Source organism: Oryzias melastigma, linkage group LG13 (assembly GCF_002922805.2).
Source record: "Oryzias melastigma strain HK-1 linkage group LG13, ASM292280v2, whole genome shotgun sequence".
Taxonomy (NCBI): domain Eukaryota; kingdom Metazoa; phylum Chordata; class Actinopteri; order Beloniformes; family Adrianichthyidae; genus Oryzias; species Oryzias melastigma.
The window spans coordinates 16,011,106-16,024,063 of NC_050524.1; the positions used below are offsets into that span (position 1 = coordinate 16,011,106).

Genomic DNA, 12,958 nt, shown 5'->3' on the forward strand with positions numbered 1-12,958 from the left:
TCTATCGCTGTCCCTAATCCCTGTGGGTCAGGCGTTAATCCAGTTCCCAACCAAAAGCCTGGCTTTAACAGCACGTTACCTCATTTCCTCCAACAAAGTTTTAAAAAAAGTGCATCACTTTGAGATGGTAATTTTCAGTTATTTTTATATATTTCTGGATATTTTATTATAAATTTTGACCCAAATCAATCTTAATATACCCTTTTACTTGATTGTGTGGTTTCACGTATCTGCATGCTCTTCCTTCCTTAAATGTTTTAGGGCAATACCTTTAAAGCAAAGTTCAGCAAACTTTAGCCTATTTGTGATAAGATGCGTCTGTCATTGCAGCTGACGGCTGGCCGCTGCAACAAATCACATGTTTCATGCAAATAACAGGCGGGACTGAAGCAAGACGACTGCTGGGAGGAGGAGGAGGTAGAGGAGGAGGAGGTAGACACAGACTGAGACCGGGAGCGCTCACCAACACAACGGGGAGCGCTGTTTTCGGGGATAGAAGGGGCCTTGTTCGGCCCGCAGCATCTCCCGGCGTTCCTCGGTTCGGTGTAGCGGTTCGGGCCGGCGTTGGGTCGCCGTCGCCGGTCAGAACGTTATTTATAACCGCCGTGGATGGGACGGACACCCCGGCAAGACAATCCCGGAAATAACATGCGTACTCTCAGCCTGTCACGTACGCTCTCTGAGAATTTGCATGGCTGTACGGCTGTCGTAGGTAAGCAGAGCCTTTTATTCTACCCAATTGGTATTTTTATATATTCATATGTATCAAAGTCCCTGTTAAAGTCACCATACCTTTAAAAATATATATTATTTTGTGTAACTGAGGCGATGCGTGGAGTGTATTGTTGAAAGTATGACGCTAAGTTGATCATGAATTGCAGACAAAGACGGAGAATTTGGGGGTTCAGCGGGTGTGAAATCAAAATGCAATGTAAACTAAAATATCTTATTACATTGTGTTTAAACTTGATAAAAATTGACTTATTTCTTAAGTTTATTTTAAAACCCGCTAGTTTATGGTTTTGTGTTTACAATTTGAATGTTTCTGAATAATAATAATAAAAAAACGTTTAAAAGTCGACTATACGCCTCGTACCCCAACCTTAATGTTGTTAGCTTTATGACGGTCTGGTTATATACATGTTTTATTCTGTGTATTAGCATGCTACATAGTGAGCTTCATCCTTTTCGGCTACTTTTTTAGCCGCTTTATCGATATGCTAAATATTTTTTTTAGCTAGGCCTTAGCCGTTTGTTGCACAATAAAACTCATACGCTGTACTCATGCTGGCAGGTGGTCTTCACTATTTTTAGCTGAAGTGTATCGTTTGACTTTTGCAGATAACCCACGCCGCGCGACAATGCTCATGAAAGCCCCGGCTGGAGCAGCCACGCCGCTTTAGACCGAGAGTAACGGCTGGAGTGAAAGAGGGAGGACTGGGACATGAAACTTCTCGCGGCACAGACAAGAAAATGAAGCGAGGACGTGTGGCACGTGCGCACCCAGCAGACGACGGGATGAAATGGAGAGTTTGGGACGGACGGACCTTCTGAAGCCAAGTTCAGCTCGCGGACCCGTCACTTTCCCAGATTCACGAGCAAGCGGGCAGCAGCTCGCGGAGATTCGACACGCGTACCGGGCGGACATGGGTCTGAACGGGCTGTGCGCGGTGCCGGTCGGTAGTCCGTCTGCCGCGGAGCTGCTGGCCGGGCTGGCCTCTCAGTCCAGCTCCCCGAGGCAACCCAAGAGCGGCGTCCTTCTCTGCGACGGAAACCAGGCGGGCGGCGTGGCCCCCACGCCACATGGCTACACCGCCCATGTGAACGGGCAGACTGTTAGCTCCATGCTCCCGCTGACCAGCAGAGCCCGTTTGGTGGAGAACGGCGACAGGACTCCCCATGAGAACTACCCTTTAGTAATGAGGTTTAATGGCGACCTGAAACCTAAACAAGCCCAGAAAAGGAAAAGTGAGGAGAACCAGAACCTTGGGTCAGAATTCCTTAATGGTCACATGATGGTCTCACCTGAATTAATGGGCTCCAAAGAGCCACCTGGTTCTGAATTTAAAAGGAGAAAACTTGTAGATCCTAACAGTTCATCAGATGTGTCCAGAGTGGCCCGAGCTATTGCCCCTCTGGCAGCTGTCAATTGCAGCAACGGTTCCCATGGCAACTCAGACTTTGTCCCTGCAGGCCCTCTCACTAACCAGCACAATGGACATTATGTAGCTCCTACAAACCCACCAGCTGCACCCAGTCTGACCTCCCCCTGCAGGAAAAAAGCCCCCCCAGCCAGGGCGCTCCCCGAAGGTAGTGGCTGGTCAGCAGAGCGATTAGCCCAGCAGTATATCATCCCTTGCATGAAGTATTATGGGATTTGCGTCAAAGATGAGTTCCTGGGCTCGCAGTTGGGCAGCAATGTCTTAGAAGAAGTGGAGGTTCTGAACCGCAGCGGGAAATTTCGGGGTGGGCAGCTGGTGAGCCAAAAGAACATTCCCTCTCGGAACATCCGGGGCGATCAGATAGCGTGGGTGGAGGGGCAGGAGCCCGGATGCAAGAACATCGGGACGCTGATGGCACGAATTGATGAGGCTGTGATGTACAGCGCCGCCAACGGACAGCTGGGAAACTGTGTCATAAACGGACGCACTAAGGTGAATCTTTTCTTTTTTTTTTTTTTGTATTTTGGAGGAGGCAATGTTGTATTTTGTGCTTCAGATGAAGAAAAACAGAACTATTAAATCACCCAAATATGGGAGTGTCACCTTAGTGACGTAGTCTGGGCAGTGGCTTATTGGTTGTGGCGTGTCTGCAGTGCTTTATCTTGCATCTGTAACGCAGACATGTGGGCAATAGAAACAGGCGCACACACGCTAACACCAGCGCTAGCGTCTCAGGATAAGCCACGTAACTTTTATGACAAATAGAAGAGAAGGCGGCTGCCCCTGTTCTTGCATTCATACCAGTGATACCTTAAAAAAAACGAGAGAATTCTGCAGTTTTATCTCTTCCACCATTGCATTATCGCTGCCAGCATATTCTCCCATCACTTCAACTTCACAAGTATGACGCAGGCACGGTAGAAGGGAGCTCTTTTTGTTTATTTGTGTTGCCTTTATCTCATCTTGGGCCACATGAGTAGCGTGCCACATGGAAAAAACTTTGCAGTCGGAAGAAAAACACTAAGACACTTGAGTTGGTGTCAGTCTGTTTTATTTTGTCAGTTTCTTAGCAGCCATGGGATTTAATCACAAATCATCTGCAAACAGTGCAATCAAACAAAACGAAGCACATTGTGAAAATGCATCGCAGGAAGATGAAAAAACAGCAAAACAAGACAATGTAAACCTGTCTAAATAAATTGCCCTTTGACGGAAATGCATCCGGACTGCTCTAGATGCATGTCAGATCTGATTTAAGGCGCAGGCATTGTTGCTCCTTGAGGGTGAATTTGGCAAAAGCTGTAACCCACAAGGGAGGTTGCTGGTGGAGACCTGTTAAAAAATAATCTACCTGAAACACCTGTACTGTAGAGTGTATATTTAATAGTTTAGCACACACCCCTACTGCCACTTGTGGGTTCTGTTTCTATCAACCCATCCTGTGGTTTTGTGAAAGGAAATGTTTTCCTCTGCTTGCAAAGTGTTTGTTCCTTGACCTCATTCTCCTCACCCCCTTTTTTTATGTACACAAGTGTGTTGCCATCAGTGCAGGTCTAGTCATTTACATAAACCACGTTAAAACATCAGTTACCTCTGCTGCCTTGACCTTCCGATGCTCCCTGTATGTGTGAGTCGTGCCGATGCTGAAGTAACAATCATTCAATTAATCAATGAAACAGCAAAGCAGAATAGATCAAAGGGTAAACCATCGGTTATCCAACCCACTTAGAATTTTTTTATTTGAGATCTGTAAAGTCAATCAAAGATGACTTTCTTTTTTTTAATTCAAAATTGTGCATTTTAACAGAGAAATGATTATAATTTACAAGATGCTGTGATGGATTGCTCTGCTTCTGACTCAGTTATTCTTTATGCCTGGTAGCTGGATAATGAATGAGTACAAACTGTTCTTACATGACATTTCTATTGATGAGTGCAGAAGGCAGCCTAGCAGAGCAATGATGGAGTGCAGGCAGAAAGAGAGGAAAAGATAGGGAAGGAGTGCAGTTTAATAAAAGGCTTGCTGCAGCTTTTCTAGACCCAATTATTCCCTTTTGTATGCTCTTTTCAGGCATTTCTTTGACCTCTTATACTTCCCAAATGTCCTTTATCTCATTTTTTGTTGTTGTTGTTGTTGTTTTTAACAAATTCATGTTACCATTACCTTGGTAACAGACTTTTTGCAGAGCTAAATGGGGCAATGTGTGTGAGTGAGATGTTGAGATTGTCCAGAGTTATGCCTCAGCAGCTGTATGTTGTGTTTTTTATAGCCTGACTTGTGCAAGAAGTGGTACAATACTGTAAATGCAAGAAAATACTGTATGGAGGATGATTTAAGGATGGTCTAGGACTGCACTGAAGAGAAACGGCTGAAAGATTAAGATTTAAGAAGTGGGCGGGACTAGATGGGAAGGGAGAGTTGCGTGCAAAGAGTAAGTAGGAAGAGCAATGCAGTAGAAACTTCAGCAGCTGGGGGGCATCTTCTGATGTCTCACCTAAAGCTGAGCATGCATCCTCTAATGTGATGCATTAGCAGAGCTGGCAAACTGCACAGGCAGTCTAGGGCTGCCACAAATGATTATTTTAATAGTTGCCTAATCACAGATATTTTTTTTTCAATCAGTCGACCAATCAGATCTTGCATAAACTGGATGTAAAATGCACATCCTAACCATCATTAGCTTTAAACTTGAAGTTTTTAAGCTATATTGTATCAAAATATAAAGACAATTAGGACGATAGTTTATTAAGCCTTTAATGAATCATGCGTTCATTCATCTTCTTGGCCGCTTTGTCCCTTTCGGGGTCGCCGGAAACTAACCCGGCTACTCATGGGCGAAGGCAGGGATGCCCTGGACAGGTCGCCAGTCTGTCACAGAGCCTCAATCACTCTCACTTCCACACCTAGGGGCAATTTTAGAGTCACCAATTGACCTATGAAGCATGTTTTTGGGCAGTGGGAGGAATTCAGAGACCCTGGTGAAAACCCACGCATGCACAGGGAGAACATGCAAAATCCAAACAGAAAGGTCCACAGTTGATGTTCCTGTTTTGGATCCCCCAGCCGGGATTTGAGTCGGGGCTTTCTTACTGTGAGACAAGAGCGCTAACCACTGCGCCACTGTGTAGCCCTAATAAATCATGCATCTTCTTTAATACATTTGTTTCTGGCATTAAAACTAGGCTTAAATCAAATGAAGTCGGCATCTGAAACAAGGAAACCATTTTTCGCGAAAGATAAAGTTTTGGTCTCACTGACTCAACTATAACAAAAGTGCATGTTGTGGTGCTGAGCGCTCTCAACTATATTCAACTTCACTACACTCTGACTCTATATGATTCCAAACTGTATGATGCTCTTGCTTGTAGCCAGGAAAGTTAGCATTTCTACATATCTTGCAGAAAGACTTGATCTCTTTTGAGAGCAGATGTTCCTTCAGCAGAGAAATTTCCCTCCAATGGGGTAGAGGTTGCAGGGATACACTGGAAACACTTAGCTAATATGTTTGCATTAATGTTAGAGTAGCTTATCTCAGCAACGATCCCTCCTCGGGGTACTGCACTCGGTCACAACGTGCTTCCTCTTCAGGTGTTCATGCATCCCCACCGTGGGGCTATGGGACACAAGTTCTGCCTTGCAGCTATTGCATTGGAATCTGTTTTCTTTTCATTTTTTTTCTTTTTTTAAATATGTTTACCAATTTTAAGCTATGTTGGTGTGTTGTTACGGTACCCGAGTTTTCTTATAATTTATAACATCACTACTGACCCGGATTAGCACTACTGTACTTGTGTCAAAGGCAACGGCAGACGTAGCATTAGAAACTGCACACCGTCCTTTTGGGATAAAGAAAAAACGATGACTAATGGACTATTAAAAAAGTCGTCAACTATTTTAATAATCGACTTAGTTGTGACTAGTTGACTAATCGTGCCAGCCCTAAAGATGACAAAATAAAATCAGTTAATTTTGTGATTCTAACTAAATCAAGTTCTTCTTGGTGTGGTGTGGCTAGTGGACCATGTTGAGTCACTCTGGATTTGCTGTAAACAGAAAAGAATTTCAAGTTTCTGCTCCAAAACTGACAGAAACTACTCAGCTACCTTCTACATGGAGTTGTTTAGGCTTTCTAATAAAGTTCTGCGTATAAGTTTTTAAAATATATTAATTATAAAAGTACCTTTAAATCTTGAGATTTTTGGTTATGCAATGTTTTAATGCAATTCCAAGTATGTTTTTTTAACATGGAAAAAACGGCTGCAACATGATAATGTTCAGTGGTGACTCACTAAGTTCTCTCGTGTTCATAATAACACTGACTAATAAGGGCAGAATATATTTTCCAGACTTTTTTGTTGCAGAAAAAGAAAGCTTATTTGTATAAATGTCTATCTATAGCTTTTATTTTCATATTTTATAGTCATCTTTTGTATTTTAAGTGATCATTACATTTTTTACTTTTAAAACCATCAAGTGACTTTAAATTCATAAACAAAGACAACTTAATCCTGACAAAGACCAGAAACACCAACTCCCTTAATACACCTCAACTGCGGCTTACCTCACATGGAACAGGACTTTGCACTTGACACTTTACTTGTTTCAAATGTTAACACTTTGTGTTTATTTTTACAACTTCAATAAATGGTTATAAACCCTGACTGCCTTAGAAACCATAAGAACCAAGTTGTTTGGAGTTATCACTTTCATTGATTGAAATAGGATTGGTGTGTGGTGTCAAGAGAGTTATAACTCTAGAGATCATCGATTGTACATTAGGACTAGACTGGGCAAGCCCCCAACACCCCCCCCCCACACACCTATTTTCCAAATAGAAGTACTCGCTGATTCCAAGAATCCAAAATCCCTTAGACTTATATTGAGAAATAAATAGTTATCACTAGGGGTGTAATGATTTTTGGAGAATCAATGACCAACCCGTTCATAACCGACCCACCAGTAACAAACACTAAGCACATTCAACTGAGTTTCTGCTGAAGTGAATCAGGAGTCTGCATTTTATCAGTCCATGTGTGCAAAGCTGTTCTCTTTCAGAACCTCTTCCTGGGGGTTTTGTTGGCCTTCCATCACCTTTACCACCAGTACAAAAGCTCCGATTCGATGCATCAATGTTCGTACCTGTGTGACAGGTGTAAGAACATGTAATCTGAGCACAGTGAAGCTTAAGTGAAGAAGAGATGACCGTACAGATGTTGAATGTCAGTCTGGGGGCTAGTTATCTTGGATCTGTGCGAGCGGCTGACACGATAGTATTAAGTCTGCGCGGACAAAATATATAAAGCTGCTCCGGAATATTGCGGATGTGTCACAAGCTCTCCCATTACAAAACAAGAAATTGCAGAAACATAAACACAACCTTCCTTGTTTATTTTCCAGTAGTGTGTAAGCTATAATAAACAGCCCCATGCGTTGGTCTGTGTTTGTTTTCATGCTTCAGGCCAGGGCTGACTTGTTTGGTGTAGCATAATGCAAGTTAATTGGAATTTTAGGGGTAGCTACCAGTTTGCAAAAAAGCGTTTTGCTCCAGGCATTTTATGCATTTAATGCATGAAAGGCCCCTGAGTAATCCCACAGATCTCTTAGTTAGGTTTTATATTAAAATTAATTTGAAAAGTTGCTTCATTTTTTTTTTTTTTATTTAAGACTGGTTGGTCACGTGTGTGCTTCCTAAATGTTATGAGTCTTACACAATATATATATATATATATATATATATATTTTATTATTTCTTGACTGGTTGGTCACGTGTGTGCTTCCTAAATGTTATGAGTCTTTGACAAAATATATATATATATTTTTTATTTCTTCTTGAAGAGACATGATTCTGAATCTACATAATTCAATTTCTGTTTCCGCACTTTTATCAAACTTAAAAATAAAGTTCATCCTTGTTCTTTTCCATCCACCTGCAGTGTTGTGAAGGACACAAATCTGTTTTTGCATAAAAAAAGATAAAGTTAAAAGCGTCCATTGACCTCTTGCTACATTTCAGGTCAGTCCTGCTCTTATTAAAACTAATTCTGAAAATAATCATGCACACTCCCATATACTTTTCTCTGCCTTCAATTAGTCTTTTGTTTTGGCGGTCTTTATGACAAGTAAAGGTGGGAGGAAAGGTGAAGAGGTTAATGGGCTCTGAATGTGAGCGTGGGCCTGTAATGACCGTTGGCCGACAATGTGATCTCGTCAAGCACAACCAAACAGGGAGAGGAGGGAAGTGCTGCGTTTCTCTGAGAAAGACTGAAATCTCCTCCTACACAAAGCTTTTGTCACAGGAGTTTTGCACAATACAGAAGTAGTAGCTCAGTATCACTCAAAGTTGATGTAGTAGAAGTTGAATGGAAATGGGCTGTTGACTCATAAAGCGGAAGTGATGCAGTAAGCGCTGACTTTTATGTTTTTATATGGAATACTCTTCTGTTGTCCTCATGAGATGCTTCATTGATTTGCCCACTGTTTGTCGACCAAATCTGATGCCAGCGAGGATCAGCTGATCACATTATGTCCCAAACGAATTGGAAACTATTCACTGACATCTGAAAGGCGAGCATGGTCCCAGTGCATCACTGTGACGTACACCCCGCGCTCCGCCGCTCTCCATCGAGCTGCAGTTGTGTCACGTCACTAGCAGACACATGATCTGCCGTTGACCCTCATCTGGAATGCTCATTGACCCAACAACTTTCGCACAAGTCGCAGTCCCCTCCGAGTCCCCAGAGAAAGCAGCTCTGTCCTGCTTCACAGTCCGCTACACTCGGACATCAAGCGGGGGAAATACCAGTGTGGGACCATTGTTTGAAAGTGGAGAGTCTGTCTGCAGGTCATTTCTTAGCTGGAAACAACCGCATAGCTCTTGACACATTTTTCAGATTGTTGTGTGCTGAAGAACTGTGGGAAAACTCCTGCTTCAGGACAATTTACCGAAAGCAGGAGACAGACCAGAAGCACAACAATGCAGTGGATTGGCTGAATTTTGAATATATCATCTTGATAGTTGAAGCCCCACTCCAATGAAAATGGTGTTTCTAACATGTTCTTGTAGCATTTTTCTCATGGCGGAGGACATGTAAGAATTGAAGACTAAAACTGCATCTCTGAGTATTTCTTTATTCAAATTGTGTTAGATTAAAATTTGCAGTTTAAAAAAAGCTCAAATCTGTGACACAGGCTGCAGCTGCCATGGGTTGACCAAAGTCTCCATTCTCCGCTCCATCTCTGATGTATATATTTACAGACGGATAGATCAATTAGCGCCTTCATTTTCCTCGTATAAGCTACTATCTTTCTCAAAATTGTATGCCTGGATAACTCAGATATTGCTCACCATTTTTTTAATTGCTTTTTTAATATTAGTTTGGGGTTGTGAGAGTATGTAAGCTAGCAGGAGTGTAAACAGAGGAATGCTGGGATATCAATGAAGGGTTACTTCTGCTCCAACAGTCCCACCCACAATCCAGAGGCGAATGTCTGATGAACTCCTGCTGCTCTGCAGACAATATGTCCTCAGAGTTCCAGCATGGTCTTAAAGTCTTTAAATCATTGATTTTTTTTAATTTGGAAATGAGACCTTAAAAAGCCTTTAAAAAGTATTTTGGTTTTGATATGAACTATAAAAATTGTGTTGTTTAAAACAGTTTTTCACATTTCCTCTCAAGAATAAAATTTTTAACCATATTGATCAAATAATGGAAATAAAAGGCAGCAAAACCAATCATTATACACCTATACACTGAATAACAAATGCTGGTTAAAAAATAAATAAATAAAGGAGTGCGCTAAACCACAACAACAAGATAAGAATCTGTTGTTTTGATCATAAATGGGAATAAATGAATAAAATGGGATATAGGCAGAGAAATTGTTCTTAATTTTTATTATGCATGACCTTAAAAATAACTTTAAAAATCAGAAATTTTACTTGGAAAAAACTTGTAAGAACCCAGTCTTAAAAAACAACAAAGACTTTTTGATTTTGGCTAAAATAAACTTTATTATAATTAATAAACCATTAGGAACAATTTTGCAATAGATCAAAATATAGTTGGAGTGGGACTTTACTGATTATAGAAGTTTTTTGTCTGATTATGAAAGTCACAGTAAATGTCTACATCTATATGTTGAGGAAATGTTCTGATCTTTATAAACATGAATAACTCTTTGTAATTGTTGCGTTTTTAGGCCATGGTCGCTTGTTATCCAGGTCACGGGGCAGGCTACGTCCGCCATGTTGACAATCCAAACGGCGATGGTCGCTGCATCACGTGCATCTACTATCTCAACAAGAACTGGGATGTTAAGGTAATGCTGACATCACACAGAGAAAGCAGTATTCCTGTCAGGGTCGATGCTGACTGTTTTGGTTGTGTTGGCAGAAACAAGGAGGCCTGCTGCAGATCTACCCTGAAAGCAAAAATGTGGTCGCCAACATCGAGCCTCTGTTTGACCGGCTGCTCATTTTCTGGTCCGACCGCAGAAACCCACATGAAGTCAAACCAGCCTACGCCACTCGGTTTGTAATTAACACTGTCCACAGTCAGACAAAGCTGTGCAGGGATTTGTGATTGTTCTGGGGGAAAAACTGGCCTTTATTTACACTGAAAGACAAACGTGGAGCGACATTTTAGTATTTATCATCATTATAATACTTTATATTTGGTTGAAAATGTCTTTTAATGATTAATAAAGAGTTATTTTTCAAAATAAAAGCTGTTAACTGAAAGCTTCAGAATAAAAGGGGAGTAATCAGTCGTGTTGGAGCTATTGTCAAACAACTCCAAGACGCAGGAATGTTGACCTTTACTTGAGACCGATAATAAGATGGATCCGCTCTTTGCGAACAGAGGCTGATGTGAGACAGGCCTTTTCCTTTCCACTGCTGGGGGGCGAGGTGGAACCCAAAGCAGGAAGTATGTGTTTCCTGGTGGGGGAAAAAAAGAGGGGGTGGGGGTGGACGGACAGAGAGGAAGGTTCAATAGCAGGACTCGTGCAGAAGAGGCGCACACGTGATGGACAGGAATAAACACCAGAGCCCCACATGAGACACGGAAATCTGCAGAGGTTAACCCTCTGCTGTCTGACTTACACTGGATCTAATCTGAATTGTTTTATGTGTGTTGATATGCATTTTTGAGCTTTTTATTTAAAAAAATATTTTTAATCCTGAAGAAGTTTATAATTTTGCTTCCTTTTCTCTCCCAGCTATGCTATCACAGTCTGGTACTTTGATGCTAAAGAGAGGTCAGAGGCTAAAGAGAAGTACAGATTGGGTAAGGCCTGCACAAATTTGTCTTGGATAGATCTGCTCTTTTTTTATTTTTATCATTTTGCGTCACTAATGTTTCCTCTCTTTTCCAGCCACCGGACAGAAAGGTGTTCAAGTGCCTGTGACCCAGAGCAGCAGGGCGTAAAGCTCCCCAAAGCAACTGCGGAGTGCTCTGAAAGTATTATGTGCCTTCTCGACCTACCGCTGGACATACAGATTTCAAAGCGGTTTAACCGTCAGCCACGGGGCCCGGCTGTGCTGAGGGTCAGCTGATCGATTCCCGCCACGAGCGGCGATTAAACAGCGAACGAGCTGCCGATCAGAGACGCAGCGGAGATTTTGAGCGCAGCAAGCTAGCCTGATTGGCTAAAGCGCGATCAGGATCAGGAGAAGAAGACTCAAAAACGTTGCAGTTTTGCCTGCTCACTTCTTAGTTGTGATGTGATGTTTTGAGATATCAATGTTTTTATTCTGCTTTGCAGTCATGTTTTTTTTCTTTTGTTTTTTTTAACACAAGGAGTGTGAATGACTGGGGGAAGGGAATTGCATTGAAATCTGTATTTCTGCTCTGCCTCACAGTGTGGGCCAGAGTGATCAAGGAAGGAGAAGAAACGGGTGTTGACAGATGAGGGCAGAGGAGAGCTGCCCTGTTGCACTTATATTTTCAGTCAAAGCTCCAGTACTCCTCACCTGGTTTGATTGGCACACGGGGAGAGCTGTACACTAAGCTAAGCTCACCAAGTCGCTCTTGGCTCTGGGGTAGAATATCAAAAAATGCGTTGAGAGTGAATGTTTTTCTTCGGAAGAGTGTACCACTGATCGTTTAATTATTTTTTTCCCAAACTTGATGCACTCTGCTCACTGTGTGACTGAATGACCCTCCCACACTTGAGACGAGAAGTCAAGACAGGGTTTGTAGAAGTGAGTTTGCGTGACTGTATTATCAACCAGCACAAAAAGGAGAAGACGACTCCACCAAACCGAACTCAACACAACTTCAGTCTGCCTTTTGTATTTCAGACCATACAGTTCAAAGCACAAATCTACACTGTGTGTTCCCTGCTGGGCGTCACTTGTCATGTTGCGTGTCGAGCTCCATTGTCTTGAAGAGGGTCTCTCATGGTAGAAGAAGGTTGTTATTAAAAAAGCACTTTATTGTTTGAAATGCCATGTCTGAATGATGGATTCGATGTAACTAATGATGTAGATTAATGCCTTCTTTTTCTCTTTTTTTGCTGTGAATAACCTTTTATTCAAATGCAATATAAACTAAAACAATTGGAACAAATTGAAATGGTTTGCCCCTTTTTTTCTACTTTATTCTTCATTTCTGCCTCTTTTCGTGCAATAGGAAATGTATCTTTTTTTGTTTTAGAAGTTTTTAAAGACCCTGCAGATCATCTCAGGCACTTTGTTCTAAAGCAGGGGTGTCGAACATGGCCTGTGGAGAAATATAAGGATGATGGGGGAGAAAAAAAGCAAGTTTCTAGACCATTCCTGTGCCAAATTATC

General features: G+C 42.0%; 1 protein-coding gene across 1 annotated transcript; it reads left to right on the forward strand.

Annotated features, from left to right (window-relative positions):
• The first annotated feature begins 397 nt into the window (after positions 1-397).
• On the forward strand, positions 398-12,740 carry egln2 (egl-9 family hypoxia-inducible factor 2). The gene is made up of 6 exons (XM_024277194.2): positions 398-712; positions 1,342-2,654; positions 10,363-10,482; positions 10,557-10,693; positions 11,383-11,450; positions 11,539-12,740. Exons 2-6 carry the CDS (start codon positions 1,524-1,526, stop codon positions 11,589-11,591), a joined length of 1,509 nt encoding a protein of 502 aa, XP_024132962.1. The 5' UTR covers positions 398-712; positions 1,342-1,523; the 3' UTR covers positions 11,592-12,740.
• Positions 12,741-12,958: the final 218 nt, after the last annotated feature.